Source organism: Hemicordylus capensis, chromosome 12 (genome assembly GCF_027244095.1).
Source record: "Hemicordylus capensis ecotype Gifberg chromosome 12, rHemCap1.1.pri, whole genome shotgun sequence".
NCBI classification, from domain to species: Eukaryota; Metazoa; Chordata; class Lepidosauria; order Squamata; family Cordylidae; genus Hemicordylus; species Hemicordylus capensis.
The window spans coordinates 3498913-3514134 of record NC_069668.1 but is presented as its reverse complement, the minus strand read 5'-3'; the positions used below and the strand labels follow the sequence as shown (position 1 = coordinate 3514134).

The window sequence follows — 15222 nt, the reverse complement described above, 5'->3', positions numbered from 1 at the left end:
TCTTTGATCCTTTCCCTACGAGTTACTCTTCGGACAGGCTTTGCTTTCAGCACGGCTTGCTTTGGCGCTCTCCCAGCTGGTGCCAAGAGTTTCGCCTCTTCCTCTCCAAGCTCACACCATCCCCAGCCCCAGTGGCCGAGCGTCAGGCATGATGGGCATTGTAGTCCAATGTCTGCAGGAGGGCGATGGTCCCACAGCCCTGTCTGAGTTGAGCAGAAGGACCGACTCCTTCAGAGGTTCTTTCTCCTCCTTCTTCCTCCAGCCATCCTGAGCTCCCTCCGCCAGCTGAGCGTCTCCACTTCTATCCTGACCAACCCGGCTGACATCCCTGGACAGGTGACCCAGGCCGTGACGGGGTCTGGCCCCAACCACGGCTCCTCCTAGCCCTAAAAGGTGGGACCCGATGGCAGCAAGAACCTGCACCCTGCCAAAGAACTGCTTGCAGCGAATGGATGGAAGAGTCAGCTTACCTAGTGGGCTGGCCTTAGCCCAGACGGGAAGCAGGTCGCTCCAAAACCATGTGGCTTGGACTATCACCATCTTCCTCGCCCTCCTCCTCCTCCTCCTCCTCCTGGCCAGCCTGGCCAATGTCGCAAACGGTGATTTCACAAAAGTGTCGCTGCTGGGTCTGCCGACAGCTTCCCACTCTCCCTCACCCAACACTGCCCTGTTTTGCATCCAAGATGGTGCTGCTTTTCCAGACATCATGGAGGAACATAGGAACATAGTTAGCTGCCGTATACTGAGTCAGACCATTGGTCTATCTAGCTCAGTATTGTCTTCACAGACTGGCAGCAGCTTCTCCAAGGTTGCAGGCAGGAATCTCTCTCAGCCCTATCTTGGAGATGCTGCCAGGGAGGGAACTTGAAACCTTCTGCTCTTCCCAGAGCGGCTCCATCCTCTGAGGGGAATCTCTTGCAGTGAACACACATCAAGTCTCCCATTCATCTGCAACCAGGGCAGATCCTGCTTAGCTAGGGGGACAAGTCATGCTTGCTTCCACAAGACCAGCTCTCCTCTCCTCCAAGTCCCTTTAGGACCTCCAAGTCCCACAGGAAGCTGCCATAAACCGAGTCCAACCCTTGGCCCATCTGGCTCAGTATTGTCTACACAGACTGGCAGCAGCTCTCCAAGGTTTCAAATGAGTCTTTCCCAGCCCTACCTGGAGATGCTGCCAGGGATTCAACTTGGGACCCTTGGCCTGCAAAGCAGAGGCTCTACCACTGAGCGCGGGTCCTTTCCTAGGAGGCTGCCTTAGGCTACAGGCAGGAATCTCTCCCAACACTGTCTAGAAATGCCAGAGAGGAAACGTGGAACCTTCTGCAGGCAAGCATGCCAGTGCTGTTCCCAGAGCGGATTCCCCATCCCGTGATGGGGAATATCTTACAGTGCTCACACATGTAGTCTCCCATCCCAATGCAAACTAGGGCAGACCCTGCTTAGCAAAGGGGACTGTTCATGCTGGGGACCACAAGACCAGCTCTCCTCCAGGAAACTGCTGATTCCGACTTCCAAAGCCCTAAATCAGCGATGCACAACTCAAACACCCCGGTGGGCTGGAACTAACCACAACATGGTGTTTGGGGGCCAAGGTCAATTTTCAGCACGTTATTACACTAAAGTTAATATAAATATTAATGAAAGGAAGTATTGTGGATCCTTGCCCCTCATCAAGGGACCCACAATTTTAATTAAGGATAGTGACCAGAAAACAGGCCCTGTCCCTTCTCAGTCATTGGGGTCATAGGAACATAGGAAGCTGCCATATACTGAGTCAGATCCTTGGTCCATCTAGCTCAGTATTATCTACCCCAACTGGCAGCGGCTTCTCCAAGGTTGCAGGTAGGAATCTCTCTCAGCCCTATCTTGGAGATGCTGCCAGGGAGGGAACTTGGAACCTTCTGCTCTTCCCAGAGCGGCTCCATCCTCTGAGGAGAATCTCTTCCAGTGCTCACACATCCTGGCCAGCCCCAAACAAATGCCAAGTTCTCTCCTCTCCCTAAATCGCTGTTGCTTTCAGGTTGCAATTCTAGGCATGCGTAATCAGGAGTAAGACTCACTATGGCGCTACTTCCGAGTAAACACGCATAGGATGGTGCTGTAAGGCCGGTTCAGAGCAGGCAGAGGATGGACCCTTTGGAGAAGAGGGAGCTGACTCATATAGAAGCCCTCTGCCTTTCTGGAGAACTGTTGCTACAGGATATTCCTCCCTGGGGGCCACCCCAAAAAAGCCCCTGTGGGACAGATCCGACCCCCAAGTCTTATGGTGTGCAGGCCTGCCCTAAATGGTTTGGGATATTTTGAAAGCTACCTTCTGCCCGAGTTGAGGGGCCAGTACCCAAGTAGGCCCTGCTTTCTGCCCCACAGCCACCTGCCCTTCACAGCTGTGTAGAAGACTGGCCCTCATCCAGCCAGTCTGGCTGTATCACTGGCTGCTTTATGCTGGCTGGCTCATTGCAACCAGCCTGTTGCAGCTGCCTGGACTACATTCTGTTTGCTGATCCCGCAATTCAATTCAGTATCGTTACTGTGGTCAGCAACCAGTCTTTAACACATACACACACAAAAGCAGATGTGTTTTCTCTTTAAAATATGCTGCTTGTTTCGTGAGCTTTCAGAATGCCTTGTTTTATACTGTCTTATTTGCCATGTAAGCCGCTTTATCGTGGATAGAAAAGCGGGACAGAAATGTCTCAAAATAAATACACTAGTACATACCAGGAGAGTAGAGTCCTCCGTGCTGATGCTGAGTTGAAGCAGAGGTCTGTCGTGGTACAGCCCATGATGGTTTGGTCCTTCCTATTCCTTCTCAGCCATTCAGCAAGGCCAGAAATGCTGACTGGAGAGGATCCACCTGCACCAATGAAAGGAAATCCCATCTAAGATGGTGTTGCTGGTTTTTCAACTTTCATACAGTCTGATCACCATATCTCAAAGATGTTCTAGAACTGGAAAAGCTCCAGAAGAGGGCAACCAAAATGATCAGGGGCCTGGAGCACCTTCCTTATAAGGCAAGGCTACATCTGGGGCTTTTTAGTTTAGAACAGGCCTGCAACTTTGCCCCTCAACCAACTGTTTTTGAACTACAACTCCTATAATCCCCAGCTACAGTGCCCAATAGCCAGGGATTGTGGGAGTTTAGGCCAATATCCACAAGAGGGCTGAAGCTGAGCAGCCCTGGTTTAGAAAAAAGGCTACTAAGCGAATATATGATATAGGGTTGCCATGACCCCTTGAATTTAGGGTAGCCCCCGGATTTTGGCTAAATTCCACCCGGATGTAAAATGTGCTGCCTGGATTTTACTCTGGATCCGATCACAGCGGAGGGCAGAGAAGGAGGGGTAAGTATACAAACCTGTCAAATAAATAAATAAAAATGCAAATTAGATGTGGCACAATTTGCATAATATGCCAATTAGGCCATCTGGATTTGGGAAGCTTGAATGTGGCAACCCTAATATGATAGAAGTTTACAGAATTAAGCAGGATGAGGATAGAGTGGATAGAAAAATCTTTTCTCTCTTCCTCTCACACAACACTAGGAACATAGGAACACAGGAAGCTGCCATATACTGAGTCAGACCCTTGGTCTATCTAGCTCAGTATTATCTTCACAGACTGGCAGCAGCTTCTCCAAGGTTGCAGCCAGGAATCTCTCTCAGTCCTATCTTGGAGATGCCACCAGGGTGGTGTTACCATCCAGGCCTGATTTATACACTAAATATGCTCATTAGCTAGTATACAAAACTAGGTCTGGCTCATAGCGTCACCAAGTGACTCAAGTTCTTTTATATGATGACCATGTAGGATCTGGGCGCAAGAAAGAAAGGAGATCAAACCAATCCTCAAAGATTCAATGGGCTTTATTGAGTATAAAAGAGTAACAATATAATCTAGCAGAAAGCAGAACACTCTATCAATATCAGCAACAGTATTTCCTAGCCAGCACCACTTTTCCACGTGTTCCTAACTACATATGTGTGTGCATTAAATCTTCCTAGATCCTAATACAATTCAAATACAGATGGAAAAGGGGAAAAGGAAAGCTGAGGGCTGGCATGGTTTGGGGAGATTAGTAGAGGGGGGAAGGGGGGGGAGAAGGAGGCAGGAGAAGGGGAAGGGATGAGGGGATTCCAGGCTTGTAGGAGCAGCATATTTACCAGAATCAGAGAGATTTGAGAGCGCAGGATCTTTCAGCTGAAGGAGGCCTCTGGCTGGAGACAGGAGTTGTTGCAGTGCTCAAATCATGGCTGAGAGTCAGAGCACCATGGCTGGGAAGTCTTGACTTCTCACTGCGCAGTAGAAGTCACAGACAGCCTCTGTCCATGGACAGAGTTCCTGCTGTTGCCACGCGGCTTAGCAGCAAACTCTGGCATTGCTGTGAGCAAATCTTGCTGTAGGCACAAGATTGCTAATCTGCCATGTCCAGAGACTCCTTCTTATAGTGGTTCCATCCTTTGATGACCATTTGAGTCTTCTGGATCACAAAAGGCGTTTATTCCTGCTATCCTCTGAATATTGTCTTTTAATTACCAAAATTAGCTCGGGATATTTGGTCAGTCCAGAGAGATCTCAATCTCATCTTCTGTTAGCTGCTATCTTGAGGAGGGGACATTGCCCAAAGCAAATCTGCATCTCTTGAGTTGCAAATGGATCCCTTCCCAAAAGGTGTTAAAAGTCAGGAGTTAGTGAGAGAATTAGTTCTATTTTGTGTGAGACAGCAATTACATTATTTCTTGTGTACCTCTATCTAGTGTGTATTTATAACAAAGGAATATTCAAAGTAACATCAAAAGGGGCACATGTGTGAGTTAATCAACACATTTGACTTAAGGCAGAAGCATCCTGTTACTGGACAACAGGTTAATTTCAGCAGTGTGAGACTGGTAATTAAGCCTGACCCATTGTGTCTCAGTGAGTTTCCACAAACATTGATAGACAATGCTAGATTACTCCTGCCTCTACAAATCATTTACCAGGCAGTACCCAGGCAGATCTAATTGAACTCTTAATATAAAATGAAATCAGACACAGGCCTATATTCCATATACTTCTGGCGTCCATAAAAGTGGGAACTTGGGACCTTCTGCTCTTTCCAGAGCAGCTCCATCCCTTAATGGGAATATCTTACAGTGCTCACACTTCTAGTCTCCCATTCATATGCAGCCAGGGCGGACCCTGCTTAGCTAAGGGGACAAGTCATGCTTGCTACCACAAGACCAGCTCTCCACTAGAACCAGGGGCCATCCTGTGAAAGTGATTGCCAAGGAATTCAGAACCAAGAAAAGGAATTCATCACATTCACCACGTGATTAATCTGTGGAATTCCTTGCCGAGGGATGTGGTGGATGGCCATCAGCTTGGATGGCTTTAAAAGAGGCGTAGACAGATCTACAGAGGACAGGGCTACCAGTGGCTACTGGTCTTGAAGGCTACATGCTCAGGTTCAGAGGCAAGATGCCTGCGAATCCAAGTTGCAAGGGAGCAACATGGGAGAGAGGGCATGCCTTCATCGCCTGCTCGTGGGCTTCTCGGAGCCAGCTGGTGGGTCCGGTCGCTGTGGATAACCGGGGTGCTGAGCTAGAGAGGCCTTGGGCCTGATCCTCCAGGGCTGTTCCTATGTACTGCCTTCATTACAACCCTGTCCTGGGTGCAAGAAGGGATGTGCGAATTGATTTGTGTACAAAACAAATTCTGGGTGCTTTGTGGACAAAACAAATCGCCTCTGTACTAGCTGGCACCAGATTCGGGTCAAAAACAAATTGCACAGATTCTGGACCTGGAAAACCTGTAGATTCGGACCTCCATTTTTGGCGGTCTCTCTTGCTGTCTCCATTTTGTTGCAGGAAAGCTTTTTGAAAATCCCGCCCTCCAACGCTTCAGGTTCCCACCCCCCGGTTCCAGATTGGCTCGTTTCCACTCAAATCTTGTGTTGCCAGGGGTGACTGACCCCGCATTGGCTAGGGGGAGGGTCAAAGAGAGGACAAGGGTGGGGGGAGTTCGAAGGAGGGATTTTCAAATGTACTTAAGAGGCAGCCAGAGAGAGAGAGAGAAAGAAAGAAAGAAAGAAAGAAAGAAAGAAAGAAAGAAAGAAAGAAAGAAAGAAAGAAAGAAAAAGAGAGCCAGAGGAGCTTTGCTTTACCTTGCCTGCCAGCTGCCTGGAGTCAATTCTCTGCTTCTTGTTCCTGCTTTCCTGATGGAAGAAGAGAAGAGAATTTGTTTTCCACCTGCTTCCTGCTGCTAAGAGAATCACTGCCTGCCCGAGCCTTCTGTGCTGTCTGTGTAAATCGATTCGGGTACAAAACGATCCGTACCCAAATCTACCTGTTTCGAGAGACTTGTGAGCAAAACAAATCGCCCCTGTGCTAGCTGGCCAGATTCGGGCCCAAAACAAGGGTGATTCGACTCGAGTACAAAACCAGGGTGATCCAATTCGGGTACAAATTGAATCGGGGAAAACAATCAATTCGTGCACATCCCTAGAACTAGATCAGCAGATGGCCATCCAGCCTCTGAAGCCCTCCAGTGAGGAAGAGCCCAGCACGCCACCAGGTAATTGCTTCCATTAATGGCTCTGACCATTAAGAAGTTTCTCCCAATGCTCAACCAAAACCTATCCTCCGCCACTTAAGCCCATCTAGTCTAGTCCTGCTCACTGGGGCAACAGAGAAGAAGTATTTACCCGCTTTGTGTGGGACAGCTCTTTAGGGATTTGCAGAGTGCCATCACGTCCCCGTCCGTCCTCTCAGTGCTCGTTTCACAGGCCCTTGACCATATTTCACTGTTCTTCTCGACACCCATCTGCATCCTTTTAAAATTTAAGGACACTGTCACAAGGAGCCAGCATGGTGTAGTAGTTAGAGTGCTGGACTAGGACCGGGGAGACCCGAGTTCAAATCTCCATTCAGCCATGATTCCAGCTGGGTGACTCTGGGCCAGTCACTTCTCTCTCAGCCTAACCTACTTCACAGGGTTGTTATGAGGAGAAATTTAAGTATGGAGTACACTGCTCTGGGCTCCTTGGAGGAAAAGCGGGATATAAAATGTAAAAATAATAATAACTAGCTGACCCGAGTGTGGGCGCCGCCACCCTGCGGGGGCCGAGTTGCAGCCGCCACCCTGCAGAGGCCGAGTGCGGCCGCCGCCTGCCCTGCGGGGGCTGAGTATGGCCGCCGCCGCCCTGCGGGGGCCAAGTGCGGCCACTGCCACCAGCCGCCGCCTCACCTCCGCTGCTGGGCCCGGCCAGGCCCACCGTCTCGCCTCCGCGGTCGTTGGGTCCGCCTGGCTCCCCGGCCATGGCCGCCGCTTTCTCTTGGGTGTGCCTTACCCAATCAGGCGCCCACGCAGCCCAGCCAATCAGCTGGGCTGCCAGGACGCACGTTCGAATGGCACACCCAAGAGAATTAAATATATCCTCTCTAATAAAACGCCTGGTGTCCGTCTGTGGACGGACACCAAGCGTGTGTCCGTGCCTCCCTGCCCTGTTCTGCGCCTGCGCGAAGCGCAGGCCCAGAACAGGGCAAGGGAGACACGCTCGCCGGCACCCGGCAGCCATCTTGGGCGGCCAGAAGCGGCCGCCCCGAAGAAGCCAGAGAGGCGGCGGCGGGAAAGTGACCGAGGCAGCGGCAGAGCCGCTGCCTCGGCCAAAATAGATGGAGGCCGGGGGCGGAGCGGAGGCCATGTAACCTTAAAAAAAAATTTACTCCCGCGACCGACGCCGCCGACCGCCCACCCTCCCTCCCAGCTGCCGAGTCCCCCTTACCCTGGCCGACTGCTGTCGGTTGTACACAGCCCTTAATTTAAGAGGCAGAGAGGAGCTCGCAAGCAGAGCTCCTCTCTGTGCAAAGCCTCTTGCCGAACTGCCGCTTTGGGCGCTTGCGTCCCTTGCGCCCAAAGCGGCAGTTCGGCAAGAGGCTTTGCACAGAGAGGAGCTCTGCTTGCGAGCTCCTCTCTGCCTCTTAAATTAAGGGCTGTCTACGGCCGACAGCAGTCGGCCAGGGTAAGGGGGACTCGGCAGCTGGGAGGGAGCGTGGGCGGTCGGCGGCGTCGGTCGCGGGAGTAAATTTTTTTTTAAGGTTACATGGCCTCCGCTCCGCCCCCGGCCTCCGTCTCCCCGGCCTGGCGGGGGCAAGTGCCTGGGCCGATTTGGCCCTTAAAGGTAGGGGGGGGAACGGCGGAGGGAGGGGGAATGGCGGCGGGGGGCCAGGAGCGCCGTTACTAGCGCCCGTTATTCAACGGGCCAAAATTCACTTGTAGATAATAATCATACATACATACAAGTCCCTCACATCCTCATATACACATACTCCCCTTCCACAGGGGTAGGAAAACCACAGGGAGTATTTGGCATAATGTATATACCGTTTTTGAACAACAAAATGACATAAATTAAAACAAAGCATTAAAACATTAGGAGGGTTAAGCTAGATGACTTCCAAGGGAAGGGTCTACTCTAGAGGACCCAAGCAAATAAAAAACAACGTTTATAGTCCAATCATTTCATTTCATTTCTTAGATTTATATCCCGCTCTTCCTTTGAGGAGCTCAGAGCTTATTTACATGCTTATTTTTATCCTCACAACAACCCTGTGAGGTAGGTTAGGCTGAGAGAGACATGACTGGCCCACAGTCCAGCACTCTAACCACTACGCTATGCTGGCTCTCTTGAGAGGGTGGGGAGAGGGCCGAAGCCGAGAGTGGGATGTCTTTACACACCCACCCTGCGGTGTGGCCTAGGGCTAGCCTCTTCCTACTAGCAACCAGTGTATCCTAGCAACCAGTGTCTTTCCTTGAACAAGGGCTCCCAGACGTGGTTGACTACAATTCCCCGAATCCTCGGCCAAAGGCCATTGCAGCTTGGGATTCTAGGAGCTGTAGTCCACCGCATCTGGAAATCCCTACAGGGAACACAGAGCTAGCAGGGCCATGCAACCCCAGACGGGGGTCTCTTCCAGCACCCTCACCTTGGGTGGGAAAGAAGCAACCCGCAAGCCCCCTTTTGGTCTCTAGCGCGGGCTCTTCCCATCGTCCAGCCGCGTCGTGGCCCCAAAACGAAACCCACCAATCAGCAGGCACAACGTCATCCCCGCGCGCGTCACCGCGACTTTGCTCACCCCCACCCCCTCTCTCGCCGCACTCTGATTGGTCGCGCCGCCCAGCTCCGGATGACGTCACGCCGGGCGCGCGGCCTCTCTCGCTGGGACGCGGCTCTGGCCTCCCTGCATCCCGCGGGCCTCTCGCGGCGGCCAATGGCATCCCCGGCTTGGTGTCACTTCCGGCCGGGAGGCGCTCCCGATTGGCTGCCCGCCTGAGGGAGGGCGAGGCGACACACCGCCGGCCGGCTGCTGCGGTCTCTTGGGAGAGTCCAAGATGGCGGAGGTCAGGGCTGAAGGGCCAGCTGGGGGCAGCTGAAGGGGGAGCGAGGACTGTTCATGGCCCTGGCCAGGGCCCAGGGCGGGCTGAGGGGCAGCCCCCTCCCTTGGGCTCCCTGTGGGGCCAGAGCCTGGGCTTTGCCCCCCTCCCTGGCTGGCCCCATAGCCTCCCGTGGGCTCTCAAGAGACCACTCCGAGCCAGGGAATGGCCCGGCCCACCACAGGTCGCCCACAGGCTTGTATGAGCTGCTGCAGGTGCCAGCCAGCACCACCCAGGCCCAGATCAAGACGGCCTACTACAAGCAGTCCTTCCTCTACCACCCGGACCGCAACGCTGGCAGCGAGGAGGCGGCCGAACGCTTCACCCGCATCAGCGAGGCCTACCTGGTGCTGGGCAGTGTCACCCTGCGCAAGAAGTACGACCAGGGCATCCTTAGCCAGCAGGACCTCCGCACCGCCGGGGAGCCCTCGGGAAAGGAGGGGGCGCCTGCCTCTCTGCCCACCTCTGCCAGGAAGTCCCAGACCTTCACGTCCAGCCCGTCCCCCGCCAAGCCCATCTTCGATTTCGACAAGTTCTTCCAGGCCCACTACGGCAAGCAGCTGGAGCGGGAGCGCGTCATCCGGCAGCGGCGCCGGGAGTTGCAGAAGCGCCGAGATGAGTCAGAGAAGAGGTGGCATTTGGACGCGCTGAACGAAATCGGCATCGCCTTCCTCTTCTTCGCAACCTTGGCCCTCTTCTTCAGCATGAGGAAGTGAGGGGCGGGAAGGAAAGCCAGCTTGCCCACCCTCTTTGAACTTGGGGAGGACTAGGCGGTTTTCTGGGAGCAAGCAAAACCAGCAGTGGTGCTGAAAGGTGTGCCTGCTCCTGCCAAAGGCTGCACTGTCTTTGCAGCAGGACAGAAATCTCTTTCAGAAAGGTAGCATCCTGCCAGCCTTGGGAAATCTGCCTTTTTCCTGACGTTTTGGCTATAGCCATGGGTCACTCAGAGGGTAACATTCACATTTCAGAGGCGTTTTGAGCATTAGCAGCAGAAAGCAACTCTCCGAATGCTGATTCTGATTAAAAATGCATTTTACCTTGCCTTAGAAACCCTGGTCCTGCCATTCTGTTGTTGATGGTTTGGGGTTCGGTTGCTTAATCTGTCTTTTGTGAATTGAAACTTGAATGGGTTTCCTCTCCCACACCCAACTGCACTTTGAGGAGACATTTAATTGTTTAGTCAGTGTCGATATCAAGCATGGTGGGGATTTGGATGCCAGGATCGCCTCTAGCATGCTGTTCTCCCTTTCTCTGTTGGGAGGGTGGAATTTATCTTCAGAGGTGGGCTTTGCCGCCTTTATCAATTCTGGGGAGTTCCCCTGCATTAGGGCCTCAAAGTTGCTTCAGAATACGAAAGAGCAGAACTTGAACACTGTCAGCAAGTCTTTGGGTTGTGTTAACAGATGCCTTTTTAGGCAACTTGAAGAGAGGAGATCTCAAACCTGCACAGTGTGTGGTGTCTTCTAATAATGTTGCGAGAATCATGTCCTTTTGAGATCACTGTTAATGGGGAAACTGTGCCACACAAAATCCTCACAGCTCTTGCAGTATGGAATGAGGGTGTTGTGGTTTGATTTGTATGTATATACAAGGGATTCAAATAAATAATGTGTATGAGCTTTATTTTAATATATAAAGACACCAAGAATGAGTTCAGAACTGTTTTCTGGTCCTTCCAGGTTCTGTTTTTAAACCTTACTAAAAGGTAGCTTCCAGTTGGCCCTAACATTTGGGGATGTTTTGGTACAGAAAACACGCCTGCCCTTTTCTGTGTTCAGAGATGAGAAATTTGGAAAGGGGTCATAACTCCGGGGAAGATCACCTGCTTTGCATGCAGATCGTCCCATATCCGCCCTCGTATCTCCAGCTGAAGCAAGGCTGAAGAAGATTCTCCCTTTGCTCAAGAGAGCTGCTGCCAGTCAGAGCAGACAGTCGCAGGTGAGATGGATGCTAGTCTGACTCTGCAGAAGGCAGCTTCACGTGTTTGCAATTTGGGACTGTGTTTGAAAGGAGAAAAGCAGACGTCGGGTGTCCTGTATTGCAGGCTTGTTTAGAAAGCTCTGAAGAAGGGGAGTTCAAATTCTAAGATGGGATAAAACAGAAGAAATGCAGTCACACAGGCTTAGGTGCAATTGTCAGTGACAGTGGGGTGCATTGGCCTGGACTCCCTGGAGAAAGATGAGTTTTGAGGAGAGCTTGGGGGGAAAGGGAGAGAGGTGGCACTGTCTGGAAGCCAGAATATCAGTATAAAAAAGACCTTAGCTGCCAGCCACCCCCTGCCCGCTTATATTCTCACCCCAATTTCTCCTTCCCTATCTTTCTTTCATTCACCACTCCTTCCCATAATTCCCTGGGGAGCCAATTCCAGCAAGCAGAGAGGAAGAGGAACCACCCCGGGCCATGGTTGGTCCAGTCCGCTACTCCTCTTGTGTCGAAATCTTCCTTTGTTTCCAAGCGCCAGGCTGCAGTTTTTGAGTGACCCAGCAGAGGGAGCCCTGGCACTGTCCTCGAGCCCTTCATGTTTTCAGCGTCTAGCAAAATGACTTGGATTTGCATTTGGGAAGGAGGTGGCATCACAGCCTGGGCATTTTTTTCACATAGGGCTTTTTAGCTCACATCTCCTCTGGAATGGAGGTTGTGTGTGCATTCACATATCGGCCAGAGATTTACCCCGAAGTCCCTGCGAGCAATCAGGAAACACTTCACACACAATTTGGGTTTTTCACTGTGAGTGTAGCCCGATTTACATCCAGAGTTTTGTTTTGTTTTTAATCCACTTTTGCGTCCGTTTTTGGGGGGGACAAGTTTGAACTTGCAGTAAACTCACAGTAAAGGTGAAGTTGTGCCTTTGAGTCGGTGTCGACTCCTGGCACCCACAGAGCCCTGTGGTTGTCTTTGGTAGAATACAGGAGGAGTTGACCATGGCCTCCTCCCACGCAGTATGAGATGATGATGCCTTTTAGCACCTTCCTATATTGTTGCTGCCCAATAGAGGTGTTTCCCATAGTCCGGGAAACAGACCAGCAGGGGTTTGAACCAGCAATCTCTTGCTCACTAGGCAAGTTACTTCCCTGCCAGCCTGCTGAATAAGGCAGGCATGGTTTATCCCTCTGGGCGTAACTGGATGCAGAGTAAGTTAACTCCCACTGATGGGGGTGGGTGGGTGTCCTTTTCGTGCGATGGGGGCTAATGCAGACGCTGTAAGCCAGCTGCAGGAGGTGGTGGCAGCAGGGCTGTTAAATGGCAAACGCAGAAAAGGAGCAATGAAGGAAAGTGCAGAGAAGCAGAATGAATCCTTCCTAAGTGAACACCTGGCCAGACAACCAACTTGTCCATCATGTTCCACATCATAAGAAGCGGCCTTAAATGGAATCAGTTCATTGGTCCATCTAGCTTAGTGTCGTCTGCACTGACTGGCAGCAGCCCTCCAAAGGTCCTGGCTGCAGTCTGTCCTGGGCCGACCTGGAGATGCTGCCAGGGATTGAACCTGGGATGTAGGGATTGAACCTGGGACTTTCTGCATGCAAACAGAGGCTCTGTCACGAAGCTACAGCCTCCTCCTGCTAAGCGCAGCATCTTACAATAGACAGCACTTACCTGTCACCCACCCAAATGCAACCAAGACCAACTTTGCTTAGTAAAGGGGATAATTCCTGCTCACGCAAGACCAGCTCTCCTCCCTGTTTTGACCAGTTCTTTCCTGTTCGGAGTCTTTGCACCCAACATGGGCCACTGGCTTCCTGGGGGCCTCCAAGCCTCTCTTGGCCATTCAAAAACCGTCTCCTCCCTGCCGCCCATCTCATTGTTCAGCCAGGCCTTCCTACACCTGTTGGTGGACCCCTTTCCCAGGCAAAGCTCTCTCACCCGCCCCAGCCAGCTCCGCCCCTTGCGCTGCCTGCTCTTCTGATGTGCTTGAGCTAACTTTCTAAAGAGCCGGAGGGAGACGGGAGGCAGCTGGACCCAGCCGGAAATACCGGCCGTGCTTCTTTGATTGATGCTAGACCCAATTCTCCAGACTGGTTTTTAAGCATGAGGCTTGCATTCACTGCCTCTTCTTCTACTCCCCACAAAATGCAGATTATCTTGCTTTAGACATTCTGGATACAGGAGCCAGGCCCACACACTTGATTGATTGGTTGATTGGTTGGTTGATTTGATTTTTATACCGCCCTTCTGAAATGGCTCAATTACAATTACAATCAAATTTACAATTTAGCCGTCGGTTTGAACTTGGGTGCTGGAGAAGACTATTGAGGATGCCATGGACAGCCAGGAAAACAAGCGAATGGATCCTAGAACAAATCAATCCAGAATTTCCAGTTGAGGCACCAATGACCAGGCTCAAACGATCATACGTGGGACACGTTATGCGAAGACCCAGCTCCCTGGAGAAGTCCGTCATGCTGGGGAAAGTGGAAGGAAAGAGAAGAAGAGGACGACCAGCAGCAAGGTGGATGGACCTTGGATGGACGGACGACAGTGGATGGACGACAGCCATGAAGGCACCACTGAGAGGCCAAGTGGAAGGCAGATCATCCTGGAGAGAATCTATCTAGGTGGTTGCTAAGAGGCGACAGTGACTTGACGGCGCTTCATCAATCAACCATCACAGGGGATGAAGGCTCATAGTGATTTTTGGCAACATCTCCCCTAGGGCTGGGGAACAAATTGTGGCACTTACAGCTTTGTGTGTGTTGACACCTTTCCTTTATCCCACCCTCCAAACCACGGGGGTCAACTTTCAGTCATCTTTGCACAGAGCAAAGGGCTAGGGCAGGTCTGCACAACAGCCCCTCCAGCTGTGTTTGGACTACAACTCCCATCATCCCCATCCACAACAGCCAACAGTTAGGCATTATGGGAGTTGTAGTCTAACATCTTTAGGATGGCCAAAGATGTGCCGCCCTTGCTGTGGTACTCCAGAGGTTGCTGAGCTTCAAACCCTATCACCCCCAACCACAACGAATTGTGGCTAGGGATGATGGGAGTTGTAGTTGTGGCAGCCTCCGGAGTACCACAAGTTGGGACCCCCTGAGTTGGGGGTAACAATCACCAAATTGCGTACACTCTCCCCACGGAGTTATCTTTGGAGGGCGTTGCAATGGTAGTTTCCGCTCCTCCGACCATGTTGATAGAATTTCGAGTGGTTTTTGTGTTTTTAAAAGCGCTTGACAGCTTTAAAAAAACACATACGCCTTTGCCAACATGGCCGCTGCAGGCCCAATGGTCAAGACAAGAAAAGCATGGCCGCACCCTGACTAACCATTTATTTATTTGTTTGTTTGTTTGTTTGTTTGTTTGATCTTATTTATTTATTCAATTTCTTTACTGCCCTTCCAGACTCTGGGCAGTTTACACAGAGAAATAACAAACAAATAAGAGGGCTCCCTGTCCTCAGAGGGCTCACAGTCTAAAAAGAAACATGAGAGAGACCCCAGCAACAGTCACTGGAGGGATGCTGTGCTGGGGGCGGATAGGTCCAGTTGCTCTCCCCCTGCTAAAGACAAGAGAATCGCCACATTAAAAGGTGTCTCTTTGCCCAGTTTGACCGCCTCTTTTCCGTCTCTAAGGGTGCAGGCCAGCTTGTCAGCCATCACAATGAGCCCCCGCCCCCACAGATGGTACTCATGGACTCAGTAGCTAAGGCACTAGATCTGAAAAGCGCACCCCAAGATTCCTTGCCAGGTTGAATGTGGAGGCTGCTAGACGTGCCACAGCCTCCTCCGGGTCACGCCTCTCTGGGATTATACACAGTGCTGTGGTGGAAACGCTGGATTCTTCAGAGAGGGTTGCAGTGCTGCGAGATCTCTC

The 15222-nt window shown here is 51.7% G+C and overlaps 3 protein-coding genes across 5 annotated transcripts in view; 2 read left to right on the top strand and 1 right to left on the bottom strand.

The window, feature by feature from the left end:
• The window catches only part of MLXIPL (MLX interacting protein like), a 39345-nt gene extending 36628 nt beyond the window's left edge, over positions 1-2717 (top strand). Inside the window, 1 exon segment of the mRNA XM_053274834.1 lies at positions 263-2717. Coding sequence (XP_053130809.1) covers positions 263-384 — 122 coding nt within the window. The 3' untranslated portion in view covers positions 385-2717.
• STX1A (syntaxin 1A) overlaps positions 1-9069 on the bottom strand; it is a 100073-nt gene extending 91004 nt beyond the window's left edge. The window contains exons 1-4 of one of the 3 annotated variants that reach the window (XM_053274828.1): positions 8964-8980; positions 6683-6808; positions 6143-6193; positions 2719-2854 (exon numbers count right to left, since the gene is read on the bottom strand). The gene's annotated coding sequence lies outside the window, so the exon portion shown is untranslated. Of the gene's footprint in view, positions 1-2718; positions 2855-6142; positions 6194-6682; positions 6927-8963 lie in introns of those variants that run through there. The other 2 variants (XM_053274829.1, XM_053274827.1) reach the window with 2 other exon arrangements.
• Positions 9070-9160: 91 nt separating this feature from the next.
• Positions 9161-11070, top strand: DNAJC30 (DnaJ heat shock protein family (Hsp40) member C30). The gene has a single exon (XM_053274833.1). It carries the CDS (start codon positions 9432-9434, stop codon positions 10125-10127), a length of 696 nt encoding a protein of 231 aa, XP_053130808.1. The 5' UTR covers positions 9161-9431; the 3' UTR covers positions 10128-11070.
• Positions 11071-15222: the final 4152 nt, after the last annotated feature.